The 22,113-nt window shown below is 47.8% G+C and overlaps 2 protein-coding genes across 4 annotated transcripts in view; one reads left to right on the top strand and one right to left on the bottom strand.

Moving 5' to 3' along the window:
• The window catches only part of IL15RA (interleukin 15 receptor subunit alpha), a 29,465-nt gene extending 28,080 nt beyond the window's left edge, over positions 1–1,385 (bottom strand). Inside the window, exon 1 of the mRNA XM_078376521.1 lies at positions 1,120–1,385. Within this exon, the coding sequence (XP_078232647.1) occupies positions 1,120–1,309 (190 nt within the window). The 5' untranslated portion in view covers positions 1,310–1,385. The remainder of the gene's footprint in view (positions 1–1,119) is intronic.
• Positions 1,378–21,411, top strand: TSGA13 (testis specific 13). Of its 3 annotated transcripts, none has more exons than XM_078376522.1 (6): positions 1,378–1,473; positions 14,983–15,055; positions 17,305–17,511; positions 19,329–19,432; positions 19,904–20,010; positions 21,194–21,411. In XM_078376522.1, the coding sequence occupies exons 2-6, from the start codon at positions 14,999–15,001 to the stop codon at positions 21,385–21,387; spliced, it is 669 nt and encodes a 222-aa protein (XP_078232648.1). In that variant the 5' UTR covers positions 1,378–1,473; positions 14,983–14,998; the 3' UTR covers positions 21,388–21,411. The 3 variants fall into 3 exon arrangements, with proteins under 3 accessions (XP_078232648.1, XP_072858561.2, XP_072858562.2); XM_073002460.2 differs by lacking the exon at positions 1,378–1,473 and adding an exon at positions 11,944–12,093; XM_073002461.2 differs by lacking the exon at positions 1,378–1,473 and adding an exon at positions 12,169–12,344.
• Positions 21,412–22,113: the final 702 nt, after the last annotated feature.

The following is a 22,113-nucleotide window of genomic DNA, read 5'->3' as shown; positions in this document are numbered from 1 at the left end:
TCAAGCGGCAGGAAGTCAGATTTCGGCTGAAGACCAGGAAAAACTTCCTAACTGTTAGAGCAGTACCACAATGGGACCCGTGACCTCGGGAGGTGGTGAGGGCTCCAAGGCTGGAGGTCTTGAAGAGAAAACGGGACAACTCAGATCTGTTTCGGCTTGGATTCCTGCCTCAGGCAGGGGGTTGGACTCAATGACCTTAGGGATCCCTTCCAACTTCACTAGTCTATGGTTTTTGGATTGGCAGTTTGAGAAGCATTATACTATTCTTCCCGCAGGAAGCAGGGAACAGGATGACGGACGGGCCTCCAACAGCCCTGCACTGTAGTCCATCGCCTTGCGGTGCAGTGGTTACAAAGTGCAGGGCTGCGGTGAAGACTCTGCTCACCACCTGTGCTTGATCCCGATAGGTTGGGGTTGACCCATCCTTCTGAGGTCCGTAGGATGAGCACCCAGCTTGCTATGGGTGAGGACAACATGCACCCGACACACCATTCAACGGCACACCTCCCAGAGGGTGATTTTTAAGCACTAAAAGGGCTGTAGAGTATATCAGTCGCACACTTTGCTCTGCTTTGATTTCTAACCATTCCCTCCTTTTTATTCTTCGCCTGACATTTATGCCTGGCTTTTCTCCCCAGGAGCGCAAGGCCAGCCTGTACCGCTTTCCTTTATTCTCACCTCGATCCTGCAAGGTAGGACAATCAGGGAAAGGGACCGGGGGGGGGGGGAGAAGAAGGGAGCGCGCCCGTAAATTGAAATCTGGACCTCCTTGTCTACGACTTAGACCCGCATCTCCTTTCAGACGCGGCGGGATTCGCATCCTCCGCCTGTTGCGACGGCTGCCCCCTGGCGGGCGTTGAGAGTCACGCTCCCCGCCCCCCTCTTTGGCAGCCCCCACCGGAGAAAGAGAGAGACATGTGTGCGGGCGGTCGTGTGAACGGGTGTGTGCCCGATCTTCCACCCCCCCGCCTCCTCCTTTCTTCCCCTTCTACCCCCCCATCCATCCCCCATCCACCCCCCCACCCCGCAGCGCTGCAGCCCCGCGACTGCCCCCAAAGTGTCGGCGCAGGGGGGGGGCGACCTCGGCGCAAGGCGATCCCCGGCGGGGCGCTCACTCACCCTCCGGGGGCGGCGGCGGGGGCGGCGGGGCGCTGGGCGATGCCGCCTCGGCTGCGCGGCACGGAAGGAGCCCGAGCAGGGCGCTCAGCAGCAGGAGGAGGAAGAGCCGCCACCACTTCGGTCGCCCTGCCGGGGGGCTGCCCGCCTTCAGCCCTGGGGGGGAGCGGCGGCGGCGGCGAGGGCGGCCCATGGCCCCCGGGGCGAAGTTCGAACTCGCGGCCCGGCCGCCGCTCTCCTCCTCCTCCTCCTCCCACCTCCGGCTCTTTTTCACTTTCACTTTCCGCAGGAAACCTTTTCAAGGACTTCGCCAAAGGGTGGCGGTCCCCCCCCCAAAAAAACCTGGGAATAGCAACGGCAAGGCGTGTATATGTATACGTGTGTATGTGTTGGGGGGGAGGGAGATGCGTGTCTGAACGTGTGAATGGGACGAGGTCGGGGGGGTGGCCGCGTCCTTTTCGCCCCATACGTGTGCATGTGTTGGGGAGAGGGAGATGCGTGTCTGAAGGTATGAATGGGATGAGGTGGGGGGGGCGGCCGCATCCTTTTCGCCCCATTCGTGTGCATGTGTTGGGGAGAGGAGATGCATGTCTGAACGTGTAAATGGGACGAGGTCAGGGGGTGGCTGCGTCCTTGTCGCCCCCGCCCCTTCCCTATCAGGAGCAAGAATGAGGACTGCCGCCCCCACTGTTAGGGATGCATATGCGTGAGGTCGCTCACAGCGCTGGGGCATGGGTTTTTCGACTCCAAGGCCCAGCATCCCTTGCCCAGTGCATTCTGGGAGTTGTAGTCCCAACCCCCCAAAAAGCAAGGTTTCCCTGCCCAGTAAGGACTGACAGAACTCGTTACTGCTCGGGGGAAATGATGACACTGGGCAGGGGTGCTGCTTGGGGGATGCTGGGACATGTAGTCCAGAAATGGGACACCTTCCAGGCGCCTGGATAATAAATGCAGGGTTATTGACCTCCTTTTACCTCCTTTCAGCAGGTTCACAAACCAGATTAGCACAAAGATTAATAAATAAAGTGTTGGAATGTCATAAAAGATAAAAAAGTGCTGTTCTAAGATGATGATGGCGGTGATTCTTCATGAACTACCAGATAGGTTAGGGGTTTGCCAGCCACAGAGACGGGCGAAATGTTAGGAAGAACAACCTTCAGAACACGGCCAAAGAGCCCGAAAAACCCACAACGACCCACATCATTTGTCAGAATAATCACACCCTTCGTCATCTTTACACCCTTATCAAAGTCAGTGGTGTTTACACGGCAATTGCTGGTTCCGTGAATATCAAATGTTTTTCTTATTTATCCAGCATCCAGAGTTGATACGATTTTGAGCTTTATGTGGCACAATTTTGATTAGCTCTTAATCCGCCTGCAGGATCCCTCAGGTTTCCCTTCCCCTTCCAGCTACTCCTTTTGCCTTAACTGAGAATCCTGTGATATTTAGAATCGTAGAAGGATGGAGTTGGAAGGGACCTATAAAGGCATCAAGTCCAACCACCTGATCCACGCAGGAATATAAAAGCAGATCTTGAAGGCCTACAGCATTGGAGCGCTCACCACCTCCCTCTGAGGTCATTTGTCCTGTTGTCGTACTGCTCTAACAGTTAAGAAGTTTATCTGGATAATCCGCCAAAATCTGGCTTCTTGTAGCTTGAGCCCATTGTTGCGGGTCCTGCGCTCTGGGATGATCGAGAACAGGTCCTGCCCCTCTCCTCTGTAGGACTACCTTTCAAGAATTTGAAAAGTGCTGTCCTATCTCCTCTCAGTCTCCTTTTCTCAAGGTTCCCTTCACGGATGGCTGCCTTGTTGTGGCGAAGGCGCTTGAGTCATTCATAGAAGCGATGGGCTATGCTGTGCAGGGACACCCAAGACGGACAGGTCATAGTGAAGAGCTCGGACTCAACGCAATCCACCTGGAGCAAGAACTGGCAATGCCACTCCAGTATCTTTGCCAAGAAAGCCCCATGGACAGAAACAAAAGGCTAAAAGATATGACGCTGGAAGATGGGCCCCTCAGATCGGAAGGCATCCAACATGTTACTGAAGAAGAGCAGAGGACAAGGACAAGTAGCTCCAGAGCTAATGAAGTGGTTGGGCCAAAGCCGAAAGGACGCTCAGCTGTGGACGTGCCTGGAAGTGAAAGGAAAATCCAATGCTGTAAAGAAGAATACTGCATAGGAACCTGGAATGTAAGATCTATGAACGTTGGGAAGCTGGAGGTGGTCAAACAGGAGATGGCAAGAATAAACATCAACATCCTGGGCATCAGTGAACTAAAATGGACAGGAATGGGCAAATTCAGCTCAGATGATTATCATATCTACTATTGTGGGCAAGAATCCCATAGAAGGAATGGAGTAGCCCTTGCAGTCAACAAAAGAGTGGGAAAAGTTGTACTGGGATAAAATGTAGTTGCTGACCTAGAGCCAGACATCCTGGAGAGTGAAGTCAAGTTGGCCTTAGAAAGCCTGGCTAACAACAAGGCCAGTGAAGATGATGGCATTCCAGCTGAACTATTTAAAATCTTAAAAGACGATGCTGTTAAGGTGCTACATTCAATATGCCAGCAAGTTTGGAAAACTCAACAGTGGCCAGAGGATTGGAAAAGATCAGTCTACATCCCAATCCCAAAGAAAGGCAGTGCCAAAGAATGCTCGAACTACCGCACAATTGCACTCATTTCACACGCTAGCAAGGTTATGCTCAAAATCCTACAAGGTAGGCTTCAGCAGTATATGGACCGAGAACTCCCAGAAGTACAAGCGGGATTTCGGAGGGGCAGAGGAACTCGAGACCAAATTGCCAACATGCGCTGGATTATGGAGAAAGCCAGAGAGTTCCAGAGAAAGATCTACTTCTGCTTCATTGACTATGCGAAAGCCTTCAACTGTGTGGACCACAGCAAACTATAGCAAGTCCTAAAAGAAATGGGAGTGCCTGACCACCTTATCTGTCTCCTGAGAAATCTTTATGTGGGACAGGAAGCAACAGTTAGAACTGGATGTGGAACAACTGATTGGTTCAAAATTGAGAAAGGAGTATGACAAGGCTGTATATTGTCCCCCAGCTTATTTAATTTATATGCAGAATACATCATGCGGAAGGCTGGACTGGAGGAATCCCAAGCCGGAATTAAGATTGCCGGAAGAAATATCAACAACCTCCGATGTGCAGATGATCCTACTCTGATGGCAGAAAGTGAGGAAGACCTCCTCTTAATGAGGGTGAAAGAGGAGAGCACCAAAAATGGTCTGATGCTCAACATCAAAAAAACTAAGATCATGGCTGCTGGTCCCTTCACCTCCTGGCAAATAGAAAGGGAAGATACAGAGGTGGTGACAGATTTTACTTTCTGGAAGATGGTGACAGCAGCCAGAAAATTAAAAGACGCCTGCTTCTTGTGAGGAGAACGATGACAAACCTAGACAGCATCCTAAAAAGCAGAGACATCACCTTCCCAACAAAAGTCCGAATAGTCAAAGCTATGGTTTTTCCAGTAGTGATGTATGGAAGTGAGAGCTGGACCATAAAGAAGGCTGACCGCCAAAGAATTGATGCTTTTGAGTTGTAGTGGTGGAGGAGGCTCTTGAGAGTCCCCTGGACTGCAGGGAGAACAAACCTATCCATTCTGAAGGAAATCAACCCTGAGTGCTCACCGGAAGGACAGATCCTGAAGCTGAGGCTCCAGTACTTTGGCCATCTCATGAGAAGAGGAGACTCCCTGGAAAAGACCCTGATGTTGGGAAAGTGTGATGGCAAGAGGAGAAGGGGACGACCGAGGATGAGATGGACAGGGTCATTGAAACAACCAACATGACTTTGACTGAACTCCGGGAGGCAGCACTGTGGTCCATGGGGTCACGAAGAGTCAGACACGACTTAATTACTAAACAAGGGAAAAGAAGGCATGTTCTTACTTGAGATCATGACATTGTTCTTGTCGAAAAAGGTGGAACATTCAAGAACTTCCTTGTTAAAAGCATGAGATGCTGAGTGCCTCTGTTTCATCAGAGAGGTCATGACTCACTGGAAGGGTTTTTAAACCGTTTTGGCAGGGAGAAAAGAGTGATCTGTTTCGAGCTGTTCCTATTACACCCTGTATTCCAGAAGAGCTTCCCAAAGCTTGAGTGTCATGGGCCTAGTTTCTGTGGGGCTCAGTCAGAAGCAGACAAAGAAAAGAATAGGAAAATAAAAGCAGAGGCCGAAAAAGAAAAATAACAATTTATTATTGTATGGGTTTCTAGGTTTGAAGGGTTAGTCTTGTCTATATTCAGAGATGTTACAGTAAGAAGACCACTTACAGTAAGAAGTCCGCTGTCTCTTGGAGGTCATCAATCCATCAATTGCAGCTTTCACTAGAGAATGTGGGCTGCGTTCTTACTCTCTTTCTTCCCTCTTCCCCATGTTTGCACATGGCATTTGGCTTCAGAGTATAAATCACCCTGGGCTTCTGTAGAAGCATAGGACATACCATATTTTTCCATGTATAAGACTATACTTTTGTCTAAAATCTTTAGACTAAAAATTGAGGGTCATCTTATACACGGAAGTAAGCTGAGGAGAGAGAAAAACAAGTGGAGGGGAAAGCAGGGATCAAAGTGATCCTGCAGGGCTTTGATCCCTTTCCCCCTACACTTAAGCCCCACTTAGATTTCTTAATTTTGGGTTAGAAAAGTGGGGGGCGTCTTATACATGGAAAATACGGCACTTATGTGGGTGAGGCAGACCTCAAGGAACTAGCAACAAACAGCTTGCCGCAAATGTGTAAAATAAAATGTACATAAAGAGTGGTTAATATAAAGTGAAAGTGAAACTAGACAGCCCTGGCAGCAATTGTGGACTTGGCTAGGCAGCTAAATTTAAACGGACTGGGTTTTGTTAAAAAACACAAGCATGTGGCTTACATACTGTCCCGTGTTACTTAAAGCACTTTCTGGGTGGTTTACAACTGAATCATGCAAAGTATACGTAACACCCCCCCCCCCCGCTCCAGCAACAATGCCCAGAAGGCTGAGTGAGCCTTGAGCCGGCTACCTGAATCTGTTAGGATCAAACTCAGGTCATGAGCTGAGACTTGACTGCCGTACTGCAGTTTAACCACTGTCCCACGAGGCTCCTTAGTGTCACTTTAAATCACTACGAGCTGCAATATGCCATTTTGTATGATCCTTGCATCCACATGCATAGATTAGATGGCTTTGAGTCAGGAAACCGCACTGCACCTCCAGCGACCCTATTTGGGCCAGCTTTATTTAAAAAGAAAAGAGTAAAAAGAAAGAAAAAAAAATCTCCCCTGCCCGTTTTCATGTCCTCCTGTCTCCTCCTCTTCTTGGGATTAAGCTTTCCATATATAATTTTTTTTCCTTAAAAGCTAAGGGCCTGAGTGTTGTCCTAAGTAAACTTTTTGAAAAAGTCAACCCTTGCATCCCTTCTCTCCCCATCCACAAAGGAGCAGAGGAAGTTTTCAAGTGCTGCTTTCAATTTCCCAATTGACAGCTTAAGCTCTCTGCATAAGCCACTTAATGATATTGGGAAATTGAAGACAACAGGCCAAGCACTTTGGTTCAATCCCCAGTGAGCGCTCCTGCTAGAAACATACCAAAACAGAGCAGTCCTGTTTCAGATTGGTTCCAATTTATGGCAACCCCATGGATTAGTGACCTCCAAAAAGTCGTATCATTAACACTCCTGCTCAACTTTTAGATACTCAAGGCTATGGCTTCGGTTACTGAGTTGATTCATCTTGTATTTGTTCGTATTTTATTCCATGTCCCTCAGCTTTATTGTCTTCCCCGGTGAGTCCAGGCTTCTCATGGTGTGCCAAAGCAGGATAGCCTCCGTTTGGTCCTTCTTGTTCCTAGAGAGTTTCACAAATACATAAGGACAAGCATAAAAACACGCCACAGGGTTTGGTTGTTCCCGCGGTGCTTTTGCCATGTGCTGTCAACTGCACCTTTGAAGGGCAGTTCTGGGAAATCACAGCTTTAACTGTGGAAGCCTGTCCTCAAAGTTGGAAATAACTTTAAGCCCTTCTCCCACTTCCACTTCCAGTTTGTGTCGATCACCCTGACTCTGAGCTCTCATTCCCGTCTGGACTTCCAAGGCTTTAGAAGGAATGAAATAAACACCACCGAGGAGTAATGACACCCAGAGCATCTGCCTCGAGGGAATTGTGGAAGTGTGCACCTGTCCTCGCACTTGGCATGCGTCTACCGCCCATTTCATAACAGATAGAAACAGTTAATTTACAGGATTTTCAGCCACTGCAACTCGTTGATTCGGTTGTGGTTCCGAGAGGGGAACGCTTCCATCCATGAAAGCAAGAAACAGATCAACAGTAGCAAGAGGTTCCCAAAAATGAAAAGAAAGGAAAAAGAAAGAAAGAGAGAGAGAAACACTCTCCTCAAAGTAACCTGAAATGCAGTTGGTGTCAAAAAAGGTGTCATCCTTCAGTCTCAAGAGACTATGGTAATGAGGACACTCTCCAAGTCCTCTGTATATGTCCTCTCCAGAGCAGGAAGCCTGGGTAAAATAATATGGAGGATAGGCTGTTACCCAAGCAGCAAATCCCCCCTCTCCACGTCACTGAAATGGTCCAATGGAAAGGCAAGAGCCAATACAACTGGTTCCAGAGACGTCGCAGGAGTTGCCAGAACGACACAAACTGCCTTCCGGGACTCCAGCTCCGGATTTTGCCTCGAGGTTAACTCCTGAAGCCTTTTCCATAACTGGATAAAGCCACAAGGCAGTGGAGGTTTGAAATCGGAGTTTTCCTTCTCCTAGATGGGCTGCCCTCCAAGGCTGATGAGCCCCACCTACCCGGCAGAAAGGGAGAGGAAAGGCGTTATGCCTTATGACAACCCCAGGAATGAGCCATCTCCAAAAGGTCCTGTCCTCAACAGCCCTACTCGGCTCTTGTAGGCTGAAGCCTGTGGGTTCCTTTAGGGAGTCAGTCCATCTTGTATCCGGTCTTCCTCTTTTCCTGCTCCCTTCCACCTTTCCTAACATTACTGTCTTTTCCAGAGAATCCTGTCTTATCAGGAGGTGCCCAAAGTAGGACAAGCCTCAGTTTCAACATTGTTGCCTCCAGAGAGATAGTTCAGGCTTGATTTGATCTAGGACCCACTTGTTTGTCTTTCTGGCGGTCTGGGGGATCCGGAAAGCTCTCCTCCGGCACAACAGTTCAAATGAATCAATTTTTTTCCTGTTAGCTTTTTTTATAAGCTGCCCAGCTTTCACATCCAACCATGATGACTGGAATTACAAGAGTGTGGATGATCTTGGTACTCATCTCCAGCGAAACATCCTTTCATTCCAGAAAGAGCAGATAGAAACAAAAACCATACCAAAGCTGGTACCCTAGAGTAGAGGGCTTAGCCATCAGGGTCCAAGCAGGGGAATGCCTGGAAAGAACTCAGAACTGGCCATGAGTTCACTTCCATTTTTGAGAAATAGCCGTCCAGGGATGTTAAAGGATGCAAGGCAGCTGTGGCCAGAACCCGCAGGTCATCTTTTTAGCCAGAAAGAAAAGAGGCCGAAGAAGGGATTAGGGCAGAAGTACAGCTGTTGTACTGCAGATGGCAACAGCAGCCACAAAATTAAAAGGCCCCTGCTTCTTGGGAGGAAAGCAATGACAAACCTCAACAGCATCTTAAAAAGCAGAGACCTCACCTTGCCGACAAAGGTCCGCATAGTCAAAGCTATGGGTTTTCCATTAGCGATGTATGGACGTGAGAGTTGGACCATAAAGAAGGCTGATTGCTGAAGAATTTATGCTTTTGAATGGTGGTGCTGGAGGAGGCTCTTGAGAGTCCCCTGGACCGCAAGGAGAATAGATCTATCCGTTCTGAAGGAAATCAACCCTGAGTGCTCACTGGAAGGACAGATCCTGAAGCTGCGGCTCCAATATTTTGGCCATCTCATGAGAAGAGAAGACTCCCTGGAAAAGACCCTGATGTTGGGAAAATGTGAAATCAAGAGGAGAAGGGAACGACAGAGGGCGAGATGGTTGGACAGTGTCACTGAAGCGACCAATGTGAATCTGACCCAACTCCGGGAGGGAGTGGAAGACAGGAAGGCCTGGTGTGCTCTGGTCCAGGGGGTCACGAAGAGTTGGACACGACTGAACGACCAACAGCATAGCTGTTGTGGGTTGCATAAATTCCTGGACTCTATTCAGTACTGGTTAGGCATCATCTCAAGTAGGGTGATCAGTTCTGGATACCGCACTTGAAGAAGGATGCTGACCAAATGGGACATGTTCTGAAAAGGGCGACAAGGATGAGCGGGGGACTGGAAGCCCGAAGAGGAAAGACTGAAAGAACTGGGCATGTTTAGCTTTTAGAAAAGAAGACTGAGGGTAAAAGGATGGCACTCTTCATTTACTTGAATGGTAGTCCTTCAGAGGAGGGGCAGGATCATCCCCGAACGCAGGACATGCAACCATGGGCTCATGTTCCAGGAAGCCAGATTTCGGTGGACTATCAGAAAAAACTTATCATCTGTTAGAGCCGTACGACAACAGAACCCATGACCTCGAGAGGTGTTGAGCGCTCCAACGCTGGAGGCCTTCAAGAGAAAATGGGACAGTCATCTTTCTGATCTGCTTTGATTTGGATTCCTGCCTTGAGCAAGGGGTTGGACTCGATGGATAGTCTCCTTCCAGCTCCATTGTTCGATGTTGGCTTCCCATCGCTTCCAGTGTCAGAGGCAGTGTGCTGTTGGCAACCGGTTGGCCGCTGGGTGAACCGAGAACTGGAACGCCGGGCCTTTTGTCTGTGCCAATGTTTGTCTTATGTTATTTCGGTGGAGTCAGAAATTATCTCAGGAGAAGCTTTTCCCAACACAGCCAAACCAGAGGAGCGAGCTCACGTTCCCTCATCGTTTCCGTTCTCCGTGCATTCAGGGAACATAAAAAGATTCCTGTTCCGTCTGCAGAATCTGTTCTTTGTAACTGCCTCAACTGCCTCTACTGGCTCTGGGTGGGACGCTGCACAGAGTTTGGGGGGGGATGTCCAGATGTGGCGTCAGGTGTCTGCTGGCGAGCCGTCTTTCGGGCTGAGCTTTTCGAAGCACACCGATTCCGAGAATGCCTGAGGAGGCATGCCAACAGCAGCCGTTGACACCTCCCGAACGTTTCCAACAATCCGCACAGTGTTCTTATTGTTCTCTCTAGTGAGACCGCCCGGCGGCAGGTGGCTGTGACTCACCTCCCATATTTCCAGGTGACTTTTCCTTGTTTGAGGTTGAGGACGATGAGGACTGAGACTCCACCTTGTGGTTTGTAGGGATGGGATTGTCAGATTTTTCTGGACTACAAATAGCATCATTCTTCATTCTTGGACATCTGCAAGCGAGATCTGAAGGCCTTAGGAATAGACCTCGATGGGAAACCCTGACATCTGAGCGTTCAGCCTGGAGGCAGGCATTGCATCACGGCCTCTCCCAATTTGAAGAGACCCTTGTCCAGCAGGCCGAGGCAAAGAGGCAGTCCCGGAAGCAGCCAAACCAGGGAGATGGACGGGGACAGATTGTATCTGTCTTCAGTGTGGAAGGGATTGTCACTCTCGAATTGGCCTCCTCAGCCACACTAGACGCTGTTCCAAGTCCTCCATACAGAGCACGTTACCCTAGTCTTTCGAGACTGAAGGATGCCTAACTCATTCTTGGAATCCTACCTCCCTTACAGATACCTCCATGTGAGGCACCTGGGAAAAAAAGGCCTGGATTGGAAAGCTTTGCGACTTAGCTAGGCCTAGCTTTTTACCCTGATCAGAAAGAAAGTTCCCAGCTAGCACTGGAGCAGGAACAGGAAGTTTGAAGGGAGCTAGGCCTAGCTAGGCCTCAAAATCTTCTAATATAGTTCTTTCTCCCAGGTGCATCATCTTTAGGTGTTTAAAATTTAAAACGTGCTCATAAAGTCGGAAGAACTCCCAGAATGGAGAATTATGGTATTTATAGTCCAGAAAATCTGAAATTCTTGTCCTTGATTGTTTGTTGCTGAGGTTAGCTAGGCCTACATCTTGGCGTTAGCCGGATAGGGGATGACTAGAGTTTCCATAGGAAATGTTCTCAGTTTTGCTAAAGGATCAGTGCAGTTAGTATTGGAATCTGGGGAAAAGAACTAGTTATAAAACTAGTTACAAAATAATTATTTGCCTGTAATTCACTCCTTTTCCTAATAACAGCATTTATCTCTGTTCCATCACAACACTAACTTAACGAGGGCTAACTTTTCTCCCAGGATGCCCAGCGGGGGAATCGAACTTCCAACCTCTGGCTCCGCATTGAGGTCACTAACATACTAACGGTCGGAATTAGGCCCAGAGTTGGACATCTGCCTAGTTAAATGGGAGTCTTGGGAAGAAAGTGATGACAAACCTAGACAGCATCTTAAAAAGCAGAAATCTCACCTTGCTGACAAAGATCTGCATAGTCAAAGCTATGGTTTTTCCAGTAGCGATGTACGGAAATGAAAGCTGGACCATAAAGAAGGCTGACCGCCAAAGAATTGAAGCTTTTGAATTGTGGTGCTGGAGGAGACTCTTGAGAGTCCCCTGGACTGCAAGGAGAACAAAGCTATCCATTCTGAAGGAGATCAACCCTGAGTGCTCCTTGGAAGGACAGATCCTGAAGCTGAGGCTCCAAAACTTTGGCCATCGCATGAGAAGAGGAGACTCCCTGGAAAAGACCCTGATGTTGGGAAAGTGTGAAGGCAAGCGGAGAAGGGGACGACCAAGGATGAGATGGGTGGACAGTGTCATCGAGGCAACCAACATGAATTTGACACAACTCTGGGAGGCAGTAGAAGATAGGAGGGCCTGGCGTGCTCTGGTCCATGGGGTCACGAAGAGTCGGACATGACTAAACGACTAAACAACAACAAACTGTCATCTAGTGACTAGAGTGATGGACAAGGACTCAGAAAACCTGGATTCAAATTCTTGCTTGCCCATGGAAAGTCCGTGAGGTGAGATCAGTAAGAGTGAAACCATGGCTTAAATATCTCACGTATTTTGATGGTTCTATTATGGTGACCCTCCATTGGATGCAACTTGATGGCACATAATGTCATGTGGGTACTTCATGCTCAGCTTGAGTCATGTGACCTTTCACTTTGAATTTTCCTGAGTTTGTGACCACAGATGTTGACTAAACGTGACCAGTGATGCTGTCATAATCCCCAGAGCAATCAACTCTCTCAAAATTCCAGATCTCCAGGTAACCAGCTTGCCCTGTGGTTGCCTGTGTTATTCACTGCTTTGGGAAGTGATGACCAGATTTGTTGCCCAGGAAACTAGATATCAATGGCCATGTGTTTTAAGCAACAGGGTCATTCAACGGCCCTGAGATTCTCATGTCAGATCTGTTGATGTTCTTCAAGGATATTTTTTTTGCCCTGAAACGTGCTGGAAGGGGAGGTGGTGGGTTAGTAAAGCCTATCTCAGCTTAACTGCAGAGTAACCAAGTGTCCAGAGAAATGGCACCATTTCTTGGTAAGAGGTTTCTGACTGACCACCTTTTGGGGAAGAAGCCGTAGTATTCTTTTACAGGTGTACAGAACCTAAATGGGTGAACCTAAATGGTGATGTCTTGTGAAAGGAAACATGTCCATCTCTAGATCAATGGTTCCCAGCCTTGGGTCCCCAGATGTTCTTGGATGACAACTCCCAGAATTCATGACCAGCACCGCAAAAATGCATTAGGGCTTATTTTTAGGGGATGTTTTATTTTATTTTTTTCATGCACAACCATCTACATTTATTGAAATACAGTCATGTCGTCTTTTTCTGGTTGCTGTACAAGGGTGGAGGGTGGGGTTTTACTTAACTGGGGCTTATTTTGGGGTCAGGGCCTATATTACGAGCATCCTGAAAAATGATACTAGGGCTTATTTTCAGGTTAGGTATTATTTTGGGGGAAACGGTATCTCCAGCCAGGGCTTGGTAAGAATTCTTTCCGAAACCTAGAAAGCTGTTAGAATAATAGAATAATGAGGTTGGAAGGGGCCTCATCGAGTCCAGCCTCCCTGCTCAAGGCAGGAATCCAAATCAAAGCCGATCTGGCAGATGTTTTTCTAAATTCCTCTTGAATGCCTCCAGTGTTGGAGCACTCACCACCTCCTGAGGTATTTGGGTCCGTTGTCGTACTGCTCTAACAGTTAGGAAGTTTTTCCTGATATTCAACCAAAATCTGGCTTCCTGGAACTTGAGCCCATGGTTGCATGCCCTGCACTTGGGGATGATGGAGAACAGATCCTGCCCCTCCTCTGTATGACAGTCATCAGAGCTGGCCACAATGGCCTACCGTAAATGGATCAAAGGTCTCACTCAACATAAAGCAGCTTCCTCAATTCTTAGAACCTGAACCCAATCTTTAATGGCAATTCTAGAAAGACTTTTAGGTAGCAGATTTGCGTTCTGTATGTAAGATTCCACAATCAGCACTGGAACCAATGACCTCGAGAGATGGTGAGTGCTCCAACACTGGAGGCATGCAAGAGAAACGTAGACAAACACCTGACAGATCTCCTTTGATTTGGATTCCTGCCTTGAGCAGAGGGTTGGGCTTCATGGCCTTGTCGGCCCCTTCCAATGTCACTCTTCTATGATTCTATGAACTGGGTCTGTGTTCACAGGGTCTTCAACAGACAGCTGGTCTCTAGACCTTTCTTGCAGTTGGGATCCCATGAATCCGGGACAAAGTATAGTCTTCATTCTAAGAATGCCCGAGTGTACCTTCTAAGGGGCAAATGTTACTGAGGGCCATCCTCCTCCTTGGCCAGTTGCAACGACTTGCCCTGCTGCCTGGAGTGGATGCGTCTTGAGAGAAACTCTGATGGAAGGGACGTTGACGCTGAGCAAGGGAACTGTTGCTTCCCCCAAGCTGTTTGAATCCTCTGAGGAGGCATCTACAACATCTTGTGGGCCTCCCCTATAACCTAAAAAAGTCTCCATGGTTCCCTGGAGAAAGGGTAGCTCATGAGCTTCATGTAGCTCCTCCAGTGAGTATGTTCTGCCGGATCCCTTTCCCATAAATGTTTGGCAAAACCAAACCAAACCCTCCATTTTGGGCTCCTGGTTTTGCAACAGAATGACATTGAGAACTCCCCACCCCACCCCACCCCACCCCACCCCAAAAAACCCCCTACACATTCCTCTCAAAACCCTCAAGACAGGACTAGCAATGAACATCTAGACCTTTTATGTAATAATTCTTGTTTTTTTTTTTTTTTTTTTTTTTTTTTTTTTTTTTGCTGTTATGTCGTATTGGAAGCCGCCTAGAGTGGTCATAGGACCAAATGGGCAGGGTACAAATAAAATAAAATGAATGAACGAACGAACGAACGAACGAACGAACAAACAAACAAACAAACAAACAAACAAACAAACAAACAAACAAACAAACAAACAAACAAATAAATTAAAAAAATAGACCTTTCCAGATTCATTGGCCAGAGTTCCACTGGCATTTGTGCGCAGTTTGCATAACTTACTGCAGCTAATGCGGCTAATTGTTAAGGTGGCACTTCGGTCAAATGCTTGGTCACGTTCCTGATCACACAGCGGGAGATTATGGCCCATCATCTCCTCGGTTAGCTGTAGCCTATGATACAAACCTTGGGTGGACACCAATAACTTCCTGGCTGTTTCATTTGGGTTTACCTGGAAAGTTGGTTTCACCACATCTCTAGAGCTAGCATGGCCCACAGTGGATCTTTTTGTGTGTGTGTGTGTGTGTGTGTAAATGTATCTCGCAGACCTCCAAAGCTGCTCACATCCTCCTTACTTGGGGGGGGGGCGGCATCTTTCTGCCCAAGGAATTTCAGAAAACTGCATGTCTCTGTTTTTACTTCCAGGTGGATTTTGTACACGATGCACAATCATTTCCAACTGAAGCATGAGGCGCTTTACTCGCACCACCCTAACCTGGTAAGTGAGAGGGGTCAGGGTCCTTTTTCTGAACTGATTAATGCTCGAGGACAGCATGCAAAAGGAACAGGCTACAAGTAGTAGTTGTTTGTTTAATAGATTTTTATGCCACCCCGTTAGTGCAAGGCAGTGAACAGTAGCTAAAATCGAACAGACATAACAATAGAGCGAACAATAGCAATGATAACATAGAAAGAGCAAACTAGGTGTGGGTTCTAGCCACGAAGGGTATTCCCCCCCCCTCGCCATCAGTACTAAAATTAGTATCTCTTTGACTACCGGTTGTTCCAGAAAATAATCAAGAAAGTTCTTATGGACTTAAGGACTTCATTGTGGGCTACCCAGAGTCCCCTGGCTGACCTCCCTTCATTGGCAAGGCTGCTTTCTACTTGTTAAAGTGGCTTTAGGGGAGGGCCAGGATCTGTTCCCGATCATCTCAGAGTGCAGGACATGTAATAATGGGCTCGAGCAATAGAAAACCAGATTTAGGCTGAATGTCAGGAAAAACTTCTTAACTGTTAGAGCAGTACGACAAGGGAACCTGTGACTTTGGGAGGTGGCGAGCAAGCTTCAATGCTGGAGGCTTTCAAGAGTAATTGGACTGTTGTCTGTCAGACCTGCTTTGATTTGGATTCCTGTATTGAGCAGGGCGTTGGACTCGATCGCCTTCGAGGCCCCTTCTGACTCCATCATTTTGTGATTTCTCGGAGGTTTGCTTGGCCCATCACCCAGTCTAATCGGGTGTTCTGCTTATGTTCAGTTTCCTCCCAAGGGTCAGTCTGGATCACCTTGGCAGCCTGATGTCACTATTGCTTTGGTTCACCCACTGCCTATAATCACAAAGCCACACCCTCTGTGACTGGGTCAGCAGATGGGACCCATCTCGGTGGCCCATGACAGATTCGGAGCGGAAGGGACAAGGGATGCTGTCCTTGTCGTCAACATCACCGCCGACAAAGACAGGAGGCTGAGTGTAGGCTAGGTTTTCTCTTGCAGCAAACACCTTGAAAATTCAGAAGGATGGTGCTGAGGGTAAACCATGATGGGAACTGAAGGTTTTGTAAGGAGCACAGGAAAACCACACAGCAGGCAACGTTGAGAGTTTAGGACGTTGGGTAAGAGCTCTTCCACCAAGCCCATCTTTCGGATTCACTCTATTCAAAAGGATCCAGCCAAAAAGGTTCTAGTATAACTCCAGTTGGAAAAAAAAAGCCTCATCAAGAGCAATGGTTCTTAACCTTTGTTACTTGGATGTTTTTGAACTGCAACTCCCAGAAACCCCAGCCAGCACAGTTGGTGGTGAATGCTTCTGGGAGTTGCAGTCCAAAACTCCTGAGTAACCCAAGGTTAAGAACCAGTGATCTAGAGCAGTGGTCCTCAACCTTGGGCCTCCAGGTGTTCTTGGACTACAACTCCCAGAGGCCTTCACTACCACCTCTGCTGGCCAGGATTTCTGGGAGTTGAAGTCCAAGAACATCTGGAGGCCCAAGGTTGGGGACCACTGATCTAGAGGACAGTCTCCTGTTCTGGATTCAACACTTTTATGAAAGATGCCAACCAGCTAGAGCAATTTCAGAGGAGGGCCACAAGCAGAATCAGGGAACTGGAAACCAAGCCCTAAAGAGGAAAGACTGAAAGAACTGGGCATGTTTAGCTTAGAGAAAAGAAGACAGAGGGGTAATTAGGACACCACGTTTCAAATACTTGAAAGAGAGTCCTGCAGAGAAAGGGCAGGATCTGTTCTTGATCACCCCAGAGTGCAGGACCCATAAGAATGGGCTCAAGTTCCAGGGAGCCAGATTTCGGCTGAATATCAGGAAAAAAAATTCTTAACTGTTAGAGCAGTATGACAATGGAACTCATGACCTCGAGAGGTGGTGAGCGCTCCAACGCTGGAGAAATTCAAGAGAAAGTTGGACCACCACCTAGCCGATCTGCTTTGAATTATATTCTTGCCTTCAGTGGGGGGGGGGTTTGGACTCGATGGTCTTAGAGGCCCCTTCCCACTCCATGATTCTACGAGTCCATTTTATGATTCTAAGCAGAGCGTATTTTGATCCCGACTCTCTGCGATTCATGGGCACAAAGAGGCCAACCTGTGGACCTCCATGGATCCTTCTCTTTCCCCCTTTTCCAGGCTTTGAGGTGACCAAAAATAGAGAAACACGAGGGGGCAGAACAATCTTGAGGGCCCTCTTTTTGGAACCGAAGCCTGATGTTTTCCTGTTTCGCCTTTCCGTTCGTTTCAGGCCCAGTACTTCGTCCCCGTCACCGATGTTGAATTTCGACAACGGCTGGAGCGCCATCGGGGTGAAATTGCCATCATGTTGAGATCTGTGGAGTTCAATCAAGACAAAACGACCTTGATTGTGACTAACAACCCACTGCCGCTGCTCATTACCGGTCAACATCTTTCGTCCCCTTTCCAGTATTTCCCAAAGGACTTGTTTGGAAGGGTAGGTGGTTTAATTCTTGCTAAGAAGTTATTTCTCTACCACGTCCTCCACAACCCTAAACTGAGGAGAGGGCCAGGCCATGGAGAGTTTCAGCTCAGCCCCTGAACTCAGCCCACAACATAGGTTCAGCTCCTTAGAGGACTCATTTAATGTTTGGATCAAAATCCGGAGCAAATTTGCTGCTCCTGGAAAATTAGAGTCACTTACTTCCATTGAGCGAAGCGGTAAATTCTGAGGTGTAATACCTGATGATGTTCTTTCTCCTTGCTAGTTTAACATGTATATTACCCGGGTCTTGGAAATGTTACTTTCTGGCTGAGGATTCTGGGATTTGTAGTATGAAAATTAACATTTCCGAGGTCTGGCGTTGCCTTAAGGCAGTTGTATTTTTTTGACTCCTGAGAAATGTTAGATATTCCTATTTTCTGGAATATAAATACCCTGTTCCCCCTAAAATAAGACCTAACCTGAAAATAAGCCCTAGTATAATTTTGCAGGATGGTCGTAATATAAGCCCTACCCCAAAATAAGCCCTAGTTAAGCGAAACCCTGCTCTCCATCCTTGTGCACCCACCAGAAGAAGATGACAGGACTGTATTTGAATAAACGTTGATTGTTGTACATGAAAAAAATAAAGCATCCCCTGAAAATTTATTTATTTTTTATTTATTTTATTTTATTTATATCCTGCCTATCTGGTCGGTTAAGACCACTCTAGGCGGCTAACAGCATAAAATAGTATAAAAATTTTTAAATAGAAGAAACCTTAGGAGAGGGAGGAAACAATAGGAGAGGGAGAGGAGAGGGCCTAATGCATTTTTTGGAGCAAAATTTAATATAAGACCCTGTCTTATTTTCGGGGAAACACGGTATAAGTAATCTTCAATTACATCTTCGAGAAAGCAACGTCTGAGTCACGATTTACAAATTAAACTTACATCTACCCATTGTTTCCGACACCTTACATATCATGCTTTTGGATGTTCACATCTTACACAATATTTTTCCTCACAAACTGATCAAGTTTCTACTTATATGCTCCTTGTTGCTCAGAGGCCTTGTTGCTCAGAGAAGACTTTGACTTAATAACTGACCTGTTTTAGCATTCCACACTATTTCTTTGGCTAGAGTCCAGGTGTCACAATGAGGTTTTATAAGCTATCTAGAATTCATTATGGTGTTGCTTGAGTCGCTGCATGTATACATCATTTTTTGCTTTAAAAGGCAAGAGAGGGCTATTTCCATTTAAAAACTTTTTTTTAATTTAAAAGAAAAATATTTCTGGGTTCACTTTTTTCAAAAAATTAACTCAGGGGCCTTGAATTTTTGATTTATGCCAAAACCAACCAACCAACCAACCAACCCACCCACCCACCCACCCACCCACCCACCGTCCGTCCGTCCGTCCGTCCATCCATCCCATGCACCCACCCCTCCCCAATTTGTGGCATATCACTAAGAACCTCATGCTGGAGCGTGGAAAAACCCCACTGAAGAAGATAACAGTGGTTACCAAGGCCATATTGCTTGTTGTAAAGCCGCCCCCCCCGGTAACAGTTCAAGCTTCAGCATCTCCAAAAATGTAGGCCCACCACTTCACAGGCTAGAGACGTCTGCCATTGATCATCTATTTTTCTTTTAAAGGGTTGGGATTATGCAGAATCAGAATGGTCCTGGGTTCAAGTCCTGGCTCACCAATAGATTGGTACCCATCCATTCAATGCTGGGGGTTGTTATATTGTGATAACCCAAGATGGCAGGATCGGTATGCTTGCAAAGAAGATCTGTTGACTTTTTCTTTCCTGACTATCCCATAGAGTGCAATCCGTCATGAACCATCTGGCCTGCCCCCACTAAAAACACCACAAAAGCAGCTAACAGCTGCACCCACAAGGAAATGGAAGAAACCGGTACAATTCAGGTAAAGCTGAGGCTGCCGTTTCTCAAAAATTTATTTTCTTATGGAATTTTGAAGTACAGTCATACCTTGGTTTATGAACACCTCAAATTTGCTCAAATTGCTTCTGCGCAAAGCTAGTGACTTTTCCATTTGCGAAGGAAAGCAGACCCCTAACAAACATGGAAAGTCTGGCTGATGGCTCAAAAAGCTGCAAAGAACCCATCCGGAGCTAGTCATTCCTAAAACTCCTACTGTGGGGCAGTAGCGGTTGTAAGGTAGCGATGCCATACCTGCAGTGACAATGGCTGCTGCTTCTACCCTTGTCGTTCTTACAGAGGCTAAAATGCACACTGGGTGTAAATAATCACACTCTCTGGCAGGCGGGAAGGAATCGCTTTTTGCGTTCTTCTCATTTTGGTGCCCCAAAATGAGAAGAGCGGAGAGGCGAGCCCGCCATTCCCAACGAGCAAATTTCTTCTGTCCCGCCAGCAGGTATGCGGCGGACAAAGATTTCAAGAGTGAAGCTCAGTTTTCAAGAGCTTATGCCGAGAGACGCCTACAGAGACTCTATCCAAGCTTGCGAGCGCATTCAAGGCCGGGTAAGCAAAACGACCGCAATACTTGGAACGCGTGCTCCTTCAGAGCGCAGCTCTCAGCATCCCGAAACCGGGAGACGTGGCTCTCGATTATGGCCAGCATCTGGGAAGATTCCTTTCTGTGTCTGCTGGGGATGGGCCTTCGGGATGTCTCGGATCCCTGCTCGCAGAATTCGCACAGAATCCCTCCCAGGGAGTGGGAGAGCAAAAACAGAAGGCAGCAGAGAGGTATCCCTGCTCTGCTCCACGTGTTTCTGCTCTGAAGAAGGAAATCCCCCAATTGGGAGTTGCAGTTTTCCCCGTGTGACACCGCAGTGCTTCATGGGATGCGTAGTTCTACGAGAGGCTCGTTCTATAAAGTGTAATGGGTAGTGAGACTGCCCTTCCCATGAGTCCTCGTGTCAACACCCACAGGAAGCACTGTGACTCCCAGGGAGCGCCGGGTGGCTACAACTCCCCAAATCCTCCAGGCAGCCATGCTATTTTGGAAATGTATCCACTCCCCAATGTTTGGTTCTCCAGGTTTGTGGAACTGCAACTCCCATCGACTCTCAGCTAAATGAAACTGTTCAGAGATGGGCCACATGTGGCCTCACTATGCTTCCGTGGACCCCCTGAAGTGGGCTTCCAACCATTTCTGGTTTGGGTAGAAGAAGATAGTGGTGGTTTGGGCTGGGTGGTAAAAGACTGGACCACAGATCAGTGAAGGCGCCTACCCAAGAACTAATGGTCCGATGCAGGATTCCAAGGAACTATAACTCCCATAGCGCTTTGACTTGGCCCCAGGCAGGACTAGTGGTCAACCTTAGGTCAACGGCTTCTGGAGGGCCACCAGCAACTCGCCCTGGTCTGACGGTCTACGTAATTGCTGGCACTAGGATGGTTTGGAAGACAGGAAACGGACAACAGGAAGTGAGCTGTGAACCTCTTCTGTTCTTTTCCCTTGCAAGGGGAAAAGATGGATCTAGAAAGTTCTAGTTTTTTGGTTTTCTAAGCGTTCAGTTCTTATCAAAGGATTCCGGGAAGAAGCTTCTCCAAAGAAAACCTCAGCTGAGCCATACACTCTAGTCACAGTTATATGCGACGGTTGCCGGGCGTGTGGTTTTCTGTTCATCTTCTCCTGCCGTCTAAGACCTTTTCCTGCAGGCCAGTTTCACTAGCATTGTTTATTCTCTTTGGCTCGCAGACCAACAGAAAACAGAAGCCCTCCCCAGCATTCAAGGCGTTGCAGCCCGAACACCCCAGTGGGAGCCGCTGACCATTTCCTGTCTGACCGAAACCAAGCCCACCATTGCTGTGCCTGGAGAAGATGGGTTTCGGTACGGAAAAGCCCCTCTCTGGATCGTGAACAGTTCTGTTGTATCCAAAAATGGCAAATAAAAGGCCTTGTGAAGCGTCGTTGTATTTCGACTCTCGACGCCAAGTGCTTCCACCGTGTACAGTGATAGCAGTTGGATTCCACTTTAGTCGCCGGGCGTCTGTCCTGTGGAATCCTGGGATCTGTAGTTTTGGCAGGTCCCGTAGAATTCCCTCCTATAGTTCAGGAAAAAATGTGCTACGGTTCCTTCTCCAAAGTAAAAATCTCATTCCATAGAACAGTGGTTCCCCCACCTTGGGTCCCCAGATGTTCTTGGACTACAACTCCCAGAAGCCCTGCCAGCACAGCTCATGGCGAAGGCCTCTGGGAGTTTTAGGAATACGTTTAGGCAGAGATTTGGGGTGGCCATGAAACACTCCGGGTTGCCAAAGGCTAGTCCATGTTCTCTCGTAGCCTAACCTCTTTTAGAGGGTTGTCGTGAGATTACAATCCGGCAATGTGGATGCCGTGCATACTATTTAGATTGGCCGGCAGGACAAGTGGGATTAAAAAGGAAGACATGGTGGGTTCAGAATCTTAGAACTGCAAGGCTGGAAGGGACTCTATGGGTCTCCAGCCCCTGTCTGGAAGGGCCAGGGAGGAATCGAACTCCCAACCTTTGGCTTCTCAGCCAGAGACCTAAAACTGAGTGGTCCACACAACCTATCTGCTCATCTTTAAGAAGTGGCTCCACTCCCCATCGATTCAGATTGGGCGGGACGTACAGGAAGGTGCGAGAGGGGAGGGAG

The sequence above is a fragment of the Pogona vitticeps genome, chromosome 5 (assembly GCF_051106095.1).
Source record: "Pogona vitticeps strain Pit_001003342236 chromosome 5, PviZW2.1, whole genome shotgun sequence".
Lineage (NCBI taxonomy): Eukaryota > Metazoa > Chordata > Lepidosauria > Squamata > Agamidae > Pogona > Pogona vitticeps.
Note: the sequence above shows the minus strand (reverse complement) of the source record. Positions and strands in the feature narration are given on the sequence as shown.